We start from the raw sequence: 15,518 nt of genomic DNA on the forward strand, positions 1-15,518 counted from the left end.
CAGTAGGCAGCACCAGCCGACAACCAGCACGCAGTCAGGCAGCAGGCAATCAGGCAATTATATGCTTTCAGTACCAACATATACCATTACGCTCCTACATTGTATCTGCCTATCTGGCTAAAGCACTAGCGCAATACTAAGATCGGCAGGCACACAAGGAGAATCACGCCTTGAAAAAACATTTAGGCTATATAGGCACAGGTTTTTCCTTTTCTGCAGAAGAAAAAACATGGTCATGCCTTGAATGGACAAACATGTCTGTTGTAATTATCAATAATGATCACTACATTTCATTCGCAAGAAAAGGGGGATAAAAATGCTCAGATCAGTTATATGAATATGATCACTTCACGTAAACATCAAATCAAGATCATCATCTCTAACGAAATGGGCTATATGAAAACAATAGCATGGATGAGGCTATGCTCAGTTGATCACTCCATGGTGGCTGCAGCAGAACTGTCAACTGAATTTCTTCATAGCTCTACACTTTGGAATAGTAATGCATGGAGACAATACTCTTGTTCAGAGTTCAGGTAAACCTACTCATTGAATGGGAAGATCGATCATGTCATTCACATTTGTGCATGGAGATATCATGTAGGAAACTAATTTAAACAAAAATTACTACACTACCAAAGTACGAAAGGAGTTACAGCACACCTTTTTATCCTCCACAAAATCACTAGCTTCTCATTTCAAGCTTTCAGTTGGCCTACACCTATGGTCGGCTCTGATATCTGGTACAACATCTTAATAGCTCTGCAATTAGTAAACAGAAGAAGATCAACAATCGATATATAATCAGAAAAAGAGTTATCATAGCTGAATGTCAATAGAATACAGGATTGGAGGATTCCTCGAAAAAAAAGAATACAGGATTGGAGCATAACACATTAGAAGGACTATATACTATAAGGTGCCATCAACCTCAGTGCCAAGAAGGACTATATACTATAAGGTGCCATCAACCTCAGTGCCAAGGGGAAAAGATGGATCATGTAACTTGCAATAAAGCAGCAATCTGGCAAGACAGCTTTATTTTAGGTCTATCCAAAACCTGCTTTGAGAACATATGTTAGCAGAAAAGTGGCCAAGAAATAGAGATTGTTGTTGAGGGAACTATAAAAGATCAATATATGAATGCATTGCTCAGGCAAGAAAATAAACCTTTTGAGATAACCTGCACACTAACAGAGTATATGCTATGTGGGTGGTTAACTTGATCCAATCACATTTTAAATAAAGAAATCCTATCAGTAATGTAAGACCTGCCAAGCTAGAGCAGGACTAATTCCATGTATAATTCACCAGGCCGGTCTTGATGGCAATTAGCACGCCAGTTTGAACTGCAAGCGCACGGATCAGCTGTAGCTTTTCCCTTAGAGTATTCCCCAAGGTTTATCAATCCGTGGAAATAAGATCGCAAGATCTAAGCTAACTAAGCATCAGGAAACATGATTAGAGTTGCAAAGTGATTGTGAATAGGCATGAATAAACATGGATACCAGATAAGAAGCATGAGCAGATATGAACAAGAGGTAACTCATCTAGAGCAAAGCCTAGACTATGCATATGTTGTAGTTCTAGCTAGATGGCAAGCAAACACATGGTTCTCATTCAAAGCATCTTTAAACCACCACCTCCGGTTAGACTCCCGAAAACCCTCGCCTTATACAGTATTAGACCCCATCACGATCCTACCTATCAGCGCAGGAAGTCTAAGGGCATGAACATAAAACACACGTCTACCTGTTATGATAGATCAGACATGCAAATCTAGTCACTATAACTATAAGAACACCCTATGCAATCTACAAGCTTTATAGATTGGAACAAGCAAACTCATAACAGTAGAAATCATAGAAGGAGGCATATGGATCGCTAAAGAATCGGAACTCATCTATTACTTCACCATGAATTATTGTTCATCACAAGATCTCCACCGAGGCCATACCCACGACTTGTGAATCCTAGCTCCAGAACTCTAGCGTGGATCTTCCTCACAAGGTGATCACGCCGGCAGAGCCTAGCCTAAGCTATCCTCCGGACAACTGCATAGCCCTCAACTCTCCATCGATGGTTGTACCTCAAGTTCCTCGGCTTCTTCTACTTTGAATCTGATCTCCATTCTGCGTGCTCGATGAAATATCGAGGTATTTATAGTCTGGAGAGGCCGTGATTTAAATTGGAAGGCAAACGGGCGAAGGAAAGGGTCACGCCGATCGGCCTGGGGGTCCAGGCTGATTGGTCTGGCCCTTCCTTTTACCCCCTCGCGCACAACTTCATCGCCAAGTCTTCTTCGATGTTCTGAAACCTTATTTTTGTATGCATGTAGGCCTAGCTTGACGATAGCCTCGGGATAAGGTTGGATCTTGATAACTTTCCAAAGCTCTGCTTGCTTCCATCCTTGATCTTGAAGTAAACTTGCCATATCTTGTGAAACTTAGCCCCTAAGTATTCTTGGAGGAGTTCTCGCCGAAGATGAGCATGAACGAGGCCTAGGGGACCCTAGGCGGATCGGCCTGGGCTCCATAGGCTGATCGGCCTAGGCCCTTTTGGGGGCCTCTGGCCTTCGTCTTTCTCTGGAACGTCGCTTGTCCTGAGCCTCATCCAATAATGCTCCAATTAAGTCCAATTTCCTGCGAAAACAGAATGTCCTTCAAAATACAATGCATATGCAAAAACGGCCCAATTATTGAGTATGATCAATAGTTATGATATCATTTGTATGTCAATATTGAAGATAAACAGAAGTAAAAGTGTGTAAATAACGAGCGTCAACAGTTAGCAAAAACTATATGAGATGTGCAAGCAAATTGGTTAACTGGCAATAATTTTAGGCTTGAAGGTCAAATGAATCCATGGACCACAGAAGGGATCTAAGAAAATCCCAAACAAATATTATAGAGAGCACCCTAACCTTTAAATAGAAAAAAATGATCGACTACTTAGTTCATTATTTGTAACCTCATTCATGTGTATCTTCATCCTCCTATTTTAGGGGGACAAACAACCTTGTTTTTCAAGTAAAACTCAACTACATGAAAAGGAAATTATTAACTTTACAACTAAATTAAATTCTAAGTTTAGACAAACTCAACATATATATTTTAGATTAGAGAAACAAGTAGCATTGTTGTCTGAAGGAAAACTCAGCATACATCAAGTAACAACTATCATCCCATCAAAAAATTAATAATGTTCAAGTTACTACCTTGCTGTAGCCAATGCTAAAGTTGAAATAGGATTTTTTTTCATTCTTTGCAGAAGAACTCAAGAAGAACACTCAGATGATATACACTTAATAAGTAATGTGTTTCTGAATGTGAGCTATTTGTGGTTGATGCAGGGGTATAGTTTCTGGATGAAACTGTAGGCAAAATTAATAATTAGTGTGCCTAAACACATGTCAATGAGATTAATGGGATAACAAACGTTCACCTACTGAGATTTGGTTAGCCATGCATTCACCACATGTTAGAGCCAGAACCATGCACTACTGGGGAATGTGCCATTAGTACCGGTTGGGAACCCTCTTAGTACCGAGTTCGCAACCCGTACTAGTAGTTCGGTACTAAAGGGGCCCGTTAGTACCGGTAATTTACCGATACTAAAGGGGTATTAAAAATTAAAAAAAAATCCCCCGCTGGTTACGCCCCCCGCCGCCCTGCTGCCGACGGGCAGCCCCCGCCGCCCTCCCCTTCTTCCCTCCGCTTCCGTCCCTCTGCCCCCGTCGTACCCGCCCTCCGCCCTGCCGCCCTGGGCCCTCCTGCCCCGCTGCCTGCCCCGCCTCCACCCCTCCACCCGTCCCGCCTCCGCCTCTGCCCCGCCGCCCTCCGTCCCTCCCTGTCGCCCTCCTCCTCAGCCCTCCGTCCCGCTGCCGCTCCCGCCGCCTGCCGTCGCCGTCGTGCCCCAATGGCCGCCACCACGCCTCGCCCTGATGGCCGCCACTGCCGTGTCTTGCCCCGCCGCCGCTCCTCGCCTCAGGTACGTGGTGAGGGGCGAGCGGAGGGGGGAGAGGGGAGGCCGGGAAGGGAGGGAGGGGACCGGTGGAGGGGGAAGGAGGGGCTCCTAGAGGGAGGGAGCTGAGGGAGGGTGAGGAAGGCGGAGGGAGGGAGAGGATAAGGCCAGCTGCCTAGGCGTGTGGGAGAGGATAAGGTGAGGAAGGAGAGAGCGCTGAGAGGATAAGCTGCACGCGGATGGCTTTAGCCCACTCGGTACTAAAGAACCTCAGGCACATTAGTACCGAGTGGAGCCTCCACCCGGTAATGTGTACCCTTTAGTACCGGGTGGTGCCCCCAACCGGTACTAAAGGGGTCACGGGGAGCTCCTCGGGGACTATCTGTTAGGCTCGATACTAGTGCTCACATTAGTACCGGATCAAAATGCAACCGGTACTGAGCTTCGGGACAAATGCTCAGTTTTCCAGTAGTGATGGATGGATCAATAAAATTCCACCGTGCAGGAAATGAACCCGGTACTTAATAACTGTATTTTCACACACTGGAATGAATCATATTTATAGGTAGCGAAAGCAACAATTTTTCATGGCCTCACTCGTGCATATAATAAACGAAGTAGATGACACTAAGGAGGGGGTGCAGAAGTACGAAAAGGGCCCGTACAATCAGCTACAAATATCAAAGTTCTCTAAAAAAATGTAAAATTTTAAATATGCAAAGAGGCACACAATTTACATGTACAAATAGGAAGGCTCATCATCCATGAAAATCAGTTTGGAGCCCCTCGTACTATAAATCTCCTTGACCATTTTAACAAACAACTACAAGGAACAGAGATTAGATAGCTGCAATCTTAATTAAGATATTCAGAAGTTCATATACACACAGCTACATCCATTACTCTTTCGTCAGTGAAAAGTGAAAAGGTAAATGGGGTTGTAGACTTTGTTTGGTTGTATTGTAGCTCAACTGCTCAAGTGTTACCAATAGAACATAGTATAATTTACTATTTTATCATGCTGCCACTAAGTACTTGAAGGACTGATTGGTTGGAAAGTTGTATTGTAGCTCATTGTAGTAATGCTGCATTAATCACTCACATTTTCACCATGAAGCAGGTGGCAACATCTTCAGATGGCTTCAACTAATCAAAGAGTAGGCCTGAAATGGAGTGCAATGCCAGTTGCCACCATCAATACTAAAGATGCCCACTCCAGCATCAGATTCAAAATGAATTTCCATGTGCTGAAAGAGATTACCACAATTTAGAATTTGCTCTTCATCACCACAATTCAGAATGGCTATGCTAACAAAATTCATAGCTGCCCTGTTGGCACAAGTCAGACTGTTAATGCTAAAAAATTGAGAGTTTCAGAGGCCTTGTTGTCACAATTCAGACTATCAGTGTTTAACAAATTCAGAGTTTTAGAGATATTGTTTCTGTATGTATCATTATGTATGCTTGCACAGTGGTCCTACCATTAACTATATGAATGTATTGCAGTTCAGATGCATCTTGCAGTTGGAGGGAGATGAGAACCATGTTATGAAGACAGGAGCTGATGCGCCATGGATCATCCTCACAGCATGAATTATGTTACTCCTCTACGTACTTACACTAAAGGTGTCGGATGTGGACCCACACCGACTTGGCTGATGGGCAGGACTCACGCCGGCTTAAGATTGCATTGTGATGATGGCGGACACGGCCATTCGCTTCTACTAGCCCGAGACAAGGCACACGCCATCTGATCCAACAAACAACAGTCTACCGTCAGAACGGAAGAGCACATCTTTCTCCAAAAAAAATCCCAACAATCTCCCAACAAAAATCTAGAACCAATCAACAAAACTCCAAAAAAAACAAGAAGCAATCTTTCTCCCTCACCTTTGTATATGTAGAACGCAGGTTCTCCTAATCTCCCAAGATCAAAGGGACACCTTCCCCTCTCAATTGAAACTCGAATCAAGACCAGAAGAACGAACAAAAGCATAGTCACGCTGGATCTGAGGTCGTGCTGAAAGGAAACGAAGACGGAGACCCGCTTGTTTCGAAACCGCTATGGAGGAACCGCGTAGGAGAAGTGCTTGACCGGAGGAGAACTCGAGGAGTCGAGGGTGGCGCCGGAGGGGAGCTCAGGACGGTGCCGGAGCTTGGAGGGGACCTCGAGGGCGGTGCTGATGTCGACAGCATGTGGGAGGAGCTAGCGGCGCAGCTAGGGGAGCATCCGCGGCGCAAGTGGCTTAGGAGCGGAGCGGCCCTAGGGACGGAAGAGGTGCTCCCGCAGGATGCCGTGCCATGGGATGTGCAGGAGTAGAGGGAGCTGGAGCCCGGAGGAAAAGGAGACAGGGATAGAGGGCTTGAGTTCACTAGAGTACAGAGATGATGGATCGAGCCGTCGTCTTGGGAGCTTGGCTCTCATGGCGACAAGAGAGAGAGAGAGGTGGCTGATGGACCCGAGGGGCTAGGGAGGAGAGCTACAGGTGAGAGTTACATGTGTCCACTGCCCGGCCACACGTCGAGGAGCTTCAGCTTTGGCTTTGGATTTGGATGAGTATACGACAAAGAAGAAGAGTGAACGGATGAGAACGACGAATGAAGAGGATAGAAAATTTGAGCATGCAAGAGATCAATTTGGATTTATGGTTTGTCCCACAGTAGCTAATGGTTAATGAAACCCGAACTGAGACTTTACATTAGTATGCAGCGGATGGATCAAACCTACATGTATTAATGTTCCCACATGTAAGAGCGTATAGAGACAAAATATACGGATTAGACCATAATTACACTGATCACAAACTTATTTTTATCATTACATGATTTTTCTGATTCGTCGATCACTGTATGGAAAGATGATGCACCCTTATAGTCTAAATAAATTAGATTAGTGTATACTTTAAAATTTTCTATATTCTTCTATATTCTAAATGTCCATTCCTACACAATTCTGATTTTCATTTCCTCTGTTTTCTCATCCCATTCCTATACAATTCTAATTTTCATTTCCTCTGTTTTCACATTATTATTGTTTTGTTGAATGCTCCGTATATTACAATATAAATATTTTGTTGCCTATAGTAACGCATGGGCACGATCATAGTAAGTATTTAATTCAATGTCAGGAAAAGGGCTACGGCCTATGAATAGGTTTATTATAGAAGAATCACAAGTGTTATCCGATAATTAGACACTTGATCATGGTTCTATAACTGAATGATCCTATAAATGGTTAGATAGACACCAAAAATAATTTTGAGGTTCAGCAAAATCTTATTGACAACACAAACGTGCAAATATTGGTGATAATTTGAATACTTCTATTGCGGACGTTGGAGATTCTATTTTACTAGCCTACTGTATCTCCCATTTTAGAGTTTCGTGCAGGGCTTCCGTTTATATCAGGATGGCCCTGGTAACTAGCAACTTGGTCATGTCGACTTGTTAGCAACAGAGGACCTTGGTAGACATCATTGGCAATTGTATCTTGTTATAAATGGATTATCATATAGCAAACTTGATAATCTTTCATGTTCCTGGAGCTTGAATTTCTCCCACGTTATCATGGATTACAAACGCCCATGCTCCTGTTTTGTTTGTTTCAGTATGAAAGATCCAATTGATATTCATCTTTAGTATATCAGTCGGAGGACACTTCCATTTTACCTGACAAGTTTCAATTCGAGCTGGCTCTTTCTTCTTTAACTGATCAAAATCCGACAATAGGACTGCAGGTCGGTGTATATATACCTCCAATTAATATCCATGCTCTCTTCCCCCCAGTTTACTTTGTTTCTGGCCGATCACCATTACCCTAACAGCATACATGTTTTGTTCTGCAGATTGTGCTCTAGGGATCATATTGTTCTTAGTAAACCCGTGGCAGATTGGGCTCTAGGATCCATTAATATTTGTTTTATCCATAGCAGCACATGTTTTGATATTAGAAACCTTCATATGTAGTGTTAAATGTACTGCATATACTCCATCCAAAAATATAGTCAACTTTTTATACTAATTTCCTTAAATTAAATTAGTTTAACTAGAATAAAATTTAAGCAGTGGACACACTTGTCGATGTCCGAAACTGCTTATAACTAATTTGTTATAACCCAAATAACCTACTGAAAGGTCCACAACAATTAACCTACTGGATTGAGTAACTACTAACCCACATAATATAGTTCTACTTCAAGTGGTAACACACTTTGTTCAAGCAGAAATTTTGATGAGAAAACATAAAGGAAAATAAGTTCCATATATTGTTTTGTGGAATAAACACAATAATACGGCTAATAACAAAAATTTGGTATTCCCTACAAATCTGCCTAGCTAAGAGTTTCACACAACATAAAATTTACATAGAATTTTCGTCCGCAGAAAAATAGTCACAAACAAAGTATATGATGCACCAACTTATCAATGGCAATCTGAGAGGACCCACCAGTTCTCAAGCAGTCTGCTACGTTCTTCTTTAGCTCCTTAGCTCTTTCCCTCATCTCGGCTCCCTCCCTTTCCTTCATGAGCTTCCTAATGGCCTTCTCTATCTTGCCTCTTTCCAGCTCACCTTCTAGCTCGAACCCTACACCCCATGTTTTCTCCACGTACCTTGTGTTCATCATCTGATCTGCGAACTGAGGCCTGCATATCATTGGAATCCCCTCGCTAATGCTCTCTAATGTCGAGTTCCAACCATTGTGTGTCCAAAACCCGCCCACTGCACGGTGGGCCAGCACCTCCTGTTGCGGGGCCCATCGAATCACCTTGCCTCTACCCTCAATTGCAGCCTCAAAACCATTTGGGAAACCTGGACGATCCAAACCCCGTACCGAGTCCGGGCGAACCACCCATAGAAAAGGATGGCCACTGGTCTCCAAACCCCAAGCCACCTCCAAGAACTCATTGGCGTCCAAGGAAGCCAAGCTCCCAAAGCTAACATACAACACGGATTCCGGGGCCTGCATGTCCAGCCACTTGATGGAATCGTAGTCTTCATCCAGTAAGCTACTTCCTGTGCTCTTAGAGGAGAGCTTGTGAAGAGGCCCGGGAGCGAGTACCATAGGGATGTGGAGCTCTTCGCGGATCCTCTCCAGCTCGGCTGGCTCCAGAGCATCAAGTGTGTTGATCACTAGACCAGACGAATCGTTCACTGCTTCAATGGCCCGAACAAGCAGGTTGCGCATTTTTTTCTTGGTCGCTCCAGCTTGAATAGAAGAGGTCCCTTACCCTCAGTGGCGGTAGCTCTTTCACCGGCATGTGCATTTTTTACTCTAAAACAGAGCATATATAAAGTTAAAACATATGACCACAGTACATGTTTCATGCTATGCTAATAATAAGTTAAGGGGAAAAAACGTCTCCAAAAAGTTGTTTCTCAAATTTGAAATTCTCCTAAAAACTGGTCTGTATAAAATTGACTTAAAGGCTATGCCATTTGTCTCCTGTTTTTGGTTTGATGCACATTTGCATTTGTTGGGCTGATGCACGTTTAAATTTTCATTTGGCTGATCCTAGTGATTGACCAAAAAATTACTGTAGTAAAAGAACTTGCGGCTAAAACATAGTAAAGCTGAAACGTACTTCCCAAGGTAATTAAGGATTAAATAAAAAAGACAACTAATACACTTGCGCCAATGCTCTAGTAAACTGACCTTGTGGAGGCAGGTAACCCTTCTGGTGAAGCATTGGGTAGGCCATGGAGACTCCGAAGCAGGCGGCGGTCGTGGTGCGCAGCACTAGCGTCTTGACGCCGACCGCCGCGGCGGCCCTGGGCACGGCGATGAGGTTGGCGTCGAAGACCATGCACGCAACAGGGGCCTGTTCGTCATCCGCGAGCACGGACGCGAGGACGTCACGGAGGGCCGCCGAGTCCTCCGCCTCCATGGCGGCGTTCATGGCGTCGAGGATGCCGATGACGTCCCCGGACGCGGCGACGTCGGCGGGGACGCCGTCGGGCACGGGCACGAACCGGAACTCCGGGCGGCGCGCGGGGTCCGGGGCGTTGAAGTGCGTGTGGAGCACGGTGACGGCGAGGCCCCGCGCGTGGAGCGCGTCGGCGAGCTGCAGCATCGGGTTGATGTGGCCCTGGAACGGCAGCGGGAACACCAGGACACGGCGGCGCCGGTGCGTTCCCTGGCAGTCGTTAAGGCCGCCGGCGCGCGCTTCTTGGACGCCGGCCATTGCCGTCTCGGATCGTCACGGCAGACAACGAAGCTGCACAGCAGGAACTCGCGCGATTTATTAAAAGCAAAGTATTCCCGCTGATCGATCTGCCTTCCCAACGAAGCTGTCATCAGTAAGCAATCAAGAACCGTTATTTCTTTTTTGCGATCATGTCATGCATGGGTGACGTTTTTGTATTTGTTTATACAGGCAAGTGGAGCTCATCAAAGCTTGCAGGTTCTCCTGAAGAAAATTATTGTCCCACTCAGTGTTCAAGCTACCGGACGGGCCAAAAAAAAAATCAAAGGGGACCAGTAAGACCGTAGATCAATTCTTGGTCGAAACTTTAAAAATATGGCCAACTTTTGACTGAAATTTGAAATTTTGAACAAAAACGGACTAAACAATTAGCTGCTACCGAGAAGCACAAAAATGAGATTATTTTTCGCATGCGCGGAGCCAAGTCGAGGTGGGCGTCTTGCATCGGGAGATCCTGGCTCCGCCATTGCCCCAGCCAACTAATCACCCATAGATCGCATCCCGAGAGCCTGGTTGAGCAGAAAACCACCCAATCAAGATTATGCTTTTGAGACGGTTGTTTCACAAAACAACGATCTCTTTTTCTCTCTTTACCGTTTCTCCTCCACATCAGCAAAAAATTCTACGTGACACTGCATGAGATGATCTATGAGACTGTTGAGGCGTAACGATGTACTGCCCTTATCATCGATGCATTCAAACAATCGTCTTTGAGTAATCCATCCATACCAACGAACAGTGCATGCGGGCCAATAGTATATCATTACGTGCGCGCAGAATGGATCAAGATCGAACTAATAACTAGCCATGTGCATCCCGTGGGCAAGGGCAAGCCAGTCGATCTACAATATCCTGCTTTGGAATTAACATGCCAATATACTCTTACGAAAAGAGAAGACAGGCTCTGTAAAAGGAGCGCGGCAAATGCGATCTACAAATAGGCACGGACGTCGCAGTGTTAACAGTAAGCACACAGGACCGGAAATAGGCAGGACATGAGGAAGGCACAGACCTTTCCTCGCCGCCGCCTTGATCATATTCCGATTTATTCGTCTAGCACGATTATCATTTGAGTCGGCCTGCGGCACCAACGGACAGTAATGGTCTCCTATACATGCAGCAGCAGTATAAGCCTACTGAAAAGAGGCAATGCCGTCCTAGCTAGTAAAAGAGAGGGAACTAACGAAGAACAATGCCCCATGACGGAATGACACCTGCTACAGCAGTAGCACAGAAAGCAATAAGAGGGTATGGACAAGCATAGGTGGAATATCGAAATAAAATGAGCAGCGAAAGAGCAGACAAACCCAGCAAACATACAAAGACGAAGCAAAGCAGCACAGCACGCAATGCAGCAGCCTCAACCAGGAGGACCAGTAAAAGAACACGGACCTGTGCTTAAGAACGCAGCAGCGAGAGCGAGAGACCCCACTCTGCACACAGCGATGACGCCAGCTACCCCGAGCAACTGCAGGCGCGGGAGCGGCACGAGCAGACAGAGCACTACGGCCCGACGCAGCGGACACAACACGGCGAGCTGACCGGGTACTCTTTTGTTTCCTAGGAGGCATCGAAACTCAAATGGACATGACTGTGCAGGCTTGACAGAGGCTGGGACACTGGAATAACCAACAGAGAGAAGAGAAGCGGAGCACGATGAGCGAAAAGCAGGAATAACCATGGTCCAAGGTAAAGTTGAGACGACTGCTAGGCCATTATGCAGTAGACGACGGGCCAAAAAGACAGTGCATCGCGGAGCATGTAATAAGGCAAGTAGTAAACGCACCCGAGGACATGATCAGTTCTAATCGGAACACATCATGGAAGACACATAACAATCAGTGTGGACGCTAGCATGTGTCATACGTCTGATGCAAAGAAAGGAACAACTAATGAAAAATGAATGCTAAATATGTAGCACAAGCTAATATTGCCGGCGAGGAGGCCTATGATCGGACGCACTGATAAAGCAATGTACAGTTCGAGCTGGTGGCAGCAGGCCAGCCCAGGCAAGAAATTAGCAAAAAAAAAACCTACGTAGCACTGACCTACGAGATTGGCAGACTGCTAAGGTATAACGATGTACTTCCCTTATCATGCATTCAACCATCGTCCTGAGTCATCTATCCATCTATCCATATCAACGAACAATGGCGGGTCAATACCACCTCTATCTTCTCCCCCATCGTCTCCCACCCCGCTGCCTCGTCCACCATCCCGGCTGGTGGCTAGCTCACCGCCGCGCCACCTGCCACCGCCAACCTTCGACCTCGCCCTTCCTAATCCGGCATTCTTCATCGCCCCCACCGCCAACCTCAGGCCACCGGAGGTCCAGCCCTTCCTCGCTGGTGGTGCTCCTGCGCCGCCTTACCTCCGCCGCAGGCCGAACCACCACCACCAGGCCACCACCGTCCTCCTCCTAAGCCGTCGGGCATTGAAGCCCCCTGGAACCTCAAAGCCCTAACCCTAAGCACCACTATCCTCAACCTCCACCCCGGCCGACAGTGACCTCGCCGCCGGCCACCCCCAACCCCCACCCCTCCTCGGCTCTCACCGGCGCGTGCTCGAGCGGCGGCGCAGACGACCCAGCGACGGTGAAGAAGAAGGAGATCGTGCGGCTCTCATTGATCGCACAAATCTGAAACATCGGAAGCTAAGTTGCTTCTGGGCTTCCGGAAGCCAGATAGGTTTCCCGGTATAGGGGGAGTGAGTACTAAGCTGATCCATATATAAACAAAAATCTTTGATCTGCTTCAATGAGGCCTCCATTGGCAAGCCCCTCCCCACATGAGCCCATCAACGATGTGTTCTACGCCTTGGCCTGGCCCAGTGGCTCGTGAGGGACGACAGCCCATCACGTCGACGCGCGCGTCGCGTGAGCTCAAGTGAAGACTGAAGAGCACTGGAGAGCCAGCCATGTGATTGGAATTGCTGCTACGAGTTGTTGACGGCTGACATGATTTGGGAGAAACATCGTTTTGTTGTCAGCAGCGACCTAGCTTGTCGTGTTTGTTTGGCCACCGCATGCGATCGGGCGATTGGCTTGCTCCAAGACTTTTTTGCGATTGATTTTTCTTCGAATAAAGAAAGACTTGCATTGTGTCATTGTGTTGCTCCAATGATCAGACGCCTGACAAAAACATCTCCAGGCAGGCCAGGCTTCCTCTTTCTTTTACTCCAGGAGTCCAGCAGGGCCTTCCAGTTACTCGTCAGCAACAAGCTGGTCCTTTCACAGACGTACCCCATCAAGCCCTGACCAGTTTACATCTGCCGCCCGGACAAATAATGCAAGCTACGTAACGTCAGCAATGACGTGGAATCGAAGTGCTAGAAGCTAGCCGGCGCTTCAAACGCGACATGGGCGCATGGTTGCATAGCCGCCGGGCGCCGGGCGTTGGCACGTTGCAACTCCAGGACAAATCGGTTGCAACGCACTCGGTACTACACGACACATAAAGCTGCCTCCCTCCAATGATGCAATCTGGTACGTGTCGTCACGTCCAGACTTGTTTGGGGATCGAGCAGTGCTCATCGCTCATCACCCATCAGTAGCTCGATCGCTCCACCACGAGAGCACGCGCTCAAGGCACACAGCTGGCGAGTAGCGATGGCCGGCGATGATGGCGTCCAAGGAGTGCGCGACGGCGGCGGCGACCCGCGCCCGCGCCGCGTGCTGGTGTTCCCGCTGCCGTTCCAGGGCCACATCGACCCGATGATGCACCTGGCCGGCGCGCTCCACGCCCGGGCCGGCCTCGCCGTCACCGTCCTCCACACGCGCTTCAACGCCCTGGACCCCGCGCGCCACCCGGAGTTCCGGTTCGTCGAGGTCCCGGACGGCGTGCCCGCCGGCGTCGCCGCGACGGGCAGGATCATCGACGTCATCCTCGCCATGAACGCCGCCATGGAGGCGTCGCCGGCGGCCGTGCTGGGCGCCCTGGCGTCCGCGATGATCGCGGAGGACGAGGACGAGGAGGCGCCCCGCGCCGCGTGCCTCGTCATCGACTCCAACCTCCTCTCCGTGCAGCGGGCCGCCGAGAAGCTCGGGCTTCCAACGATGGTGCTGCGCACCGGGAGCGCCGCGTGCTTGAGGTGCTTCCTCGCCTACCCCATGCTCCATGACAAGGGCTACCTGCCTTCCCAAGGTCAGCAACTCACAATATAATCATCAAAGAATTCCAAATTTTAGGAAAGAAATTGCGACCCCAAGCATTCTACGCATCAGTAAATTTGGAACATTTTTTGCTAGTTACTACTTGAACTTGATTGCTGCGTTGTTGGGTTTGCATTCTGAGCTGTATGTTCCTGCTGCAGAGTCACAGCTCTACATGCCGGTGCCGGAGCTGCCACCTCTCCGAGTGAGAGACCTCTTCCAAACCAAGATCAGCAGCCACGAGATGGTCCGCGAGGTCATCGCCCGGATCACCGAGACCGTGAGGAACTGCTCGGGCCTCATCATCAACACGTTCGAGGCCCTGGAGCCAGACGAGCTACAGAAACTCCGCGGCGAGCTCGACCTCCCGCTGCTCCTCGCCGCCGGCCCGCTCCACAAGCTCTCCTCTAAGACCACCGGGAGCAGCCTCCTGGACCAGGACTACAGCTGCATCGAGTGGCTGGACACCCAGCCCCCGGGATCGGTGCTGTACGTGAGCTTCGGGAGTCTGGCCGCCATGGATTCCGGCGAGTTCGTCGAGGTGGCCTGGGGCCTGGCGAACAGCGGCCACCCCTTCCTCTGGGTCGTTCGGCCCAACCTAGTGCAAGACACTGACATCGCGCAGCTACCCGATGGCTTCGAGGACGCCGTCAAGGGTAGGGGCATGGTGATCCAGTGGGCCCCGCAGCAGGAGGTGCTGGCCCACCGGGCAGTGGGTGGGTTCTGGACGCACTGCGGGTGGAACTCGACGCTGGAGAGCGTCGGCGAAGGGGTCCCGATGATCTGCAGGCCCAACGCGGTGGACCAGATGATGAACGCGAGGTACGTGGAGGAGGTCTGGGGTGTCGGGTTCGAGCTGGAAGGCGAGCTGGAGAGAGGGGAGGTCGAGGGTGCTGTTAGGAAGCTGATGGGTGGTGGGAGGGAGGGAGCTGAGATGACGGAGAGAGCAGAGGTGCTCAGGAGGAAAGTTGCCGAGTGCTTGGATGGGTCTGGGTCTTCTCGGACCGCCATTGACAAGTTAGTCGACTACATGCTGTCTCTGTGAACCTTTTATTTGTTATATCTATGGGGCAACATCGAGTACAAGAACAAGTAATTTGCTTTACAGAGTGTTGACACATTCAATAGAACCTCCTCCGGATCCACAAGATTGTATAGAAAACAAAAAAAGATCCGTCAACCGTTGCCCATTTCTACCTGT

At 48.2% G+C, this 15,518-nt stretch overlaps 1 protein-coding gene, 1 long non-coding RNA gene and 1 pseudogene across 4 annotated transcripts; 1 reads left to right on the forward strand and 2 right to left on the reverse strand.

Moving 5' to 3' along the window:
- Positions 1 to 311: 311 nt before the first annotated feature.
- Positions 312 to 6,568, reverse strand: LOC117846226 (uncharacterized). 3 transcript variants are annotated; one of them, XR_004638258.2, is made up of 6 exons: positions 5,854 to 6,565; positions 5,583 to 5,713; positions 5,066 to 5,210; positions 931 to 2,642; positions 664 to 762; positions 312 to 542 (listed from the first exon to the last, which is right to left on the reverse strand). It is a non-coding gene; the product is annotated as an uncharacterized lncRNA (long non-coding RNA). The 3 variants fall into 3 exon arrangements; XR_004638256.2 differs by having other exon boundaries at positions 664 to 2,642; positions 5,854 to 6,568; XR_004638257.2 differs by having other exon boundaries at positions 312 to 762; positions 5,854 to 6,561.
- A 1,698-nt stretch (positions 6,569 to 8,266) lies between these two features.
- Positions 8,267 to 10,340, reverse strand: LOC117846424 (DIMBOA UDP-glucosyltransferase BX8-like; annotated as a pseudogene).
- Positions 10,341 to 13,528: 3,188 nt separating this feature from the next.
- On the forward strand, positions 13,529 to 15,422 carry LOC117842762 (DIMBOA UDP-glucosyltransferase BX9). Its single transcript, XM_034723269.2, has 2 exons — positions 13,529 to 14,309; positions 14,479 to 15,422. The coding sequence occupies exons 1-2, from the start codon at positions 13,775 to 13,777 to the stop codon at positions 15,360 to 15,362; spliced, it is 1,419 nt and encodes a 472-aa protein (XP_034579160.1). The 5' UTR covers positions 13,529 to 13,774; the 3' UTR covers positions 15,363 to 15,422.
- The last annotated feature ends 96 nt before the right edge of the window (positions 15,423 to 15,518 follow it).

This window comes from Setaria viridis, chromosome 2 (genome assembly GCF_005286985.2).
Source record: "Setaria viridis chromosome 2, Setaria_viridis_v4.0, whole genome shotgun sequence".
Lineage (NCBI taxonomy): Eukaryota > Viridiplantae > Streptophyta > Magnoliopsida > Poales > Poaceae > Setaria > Setaria viridis.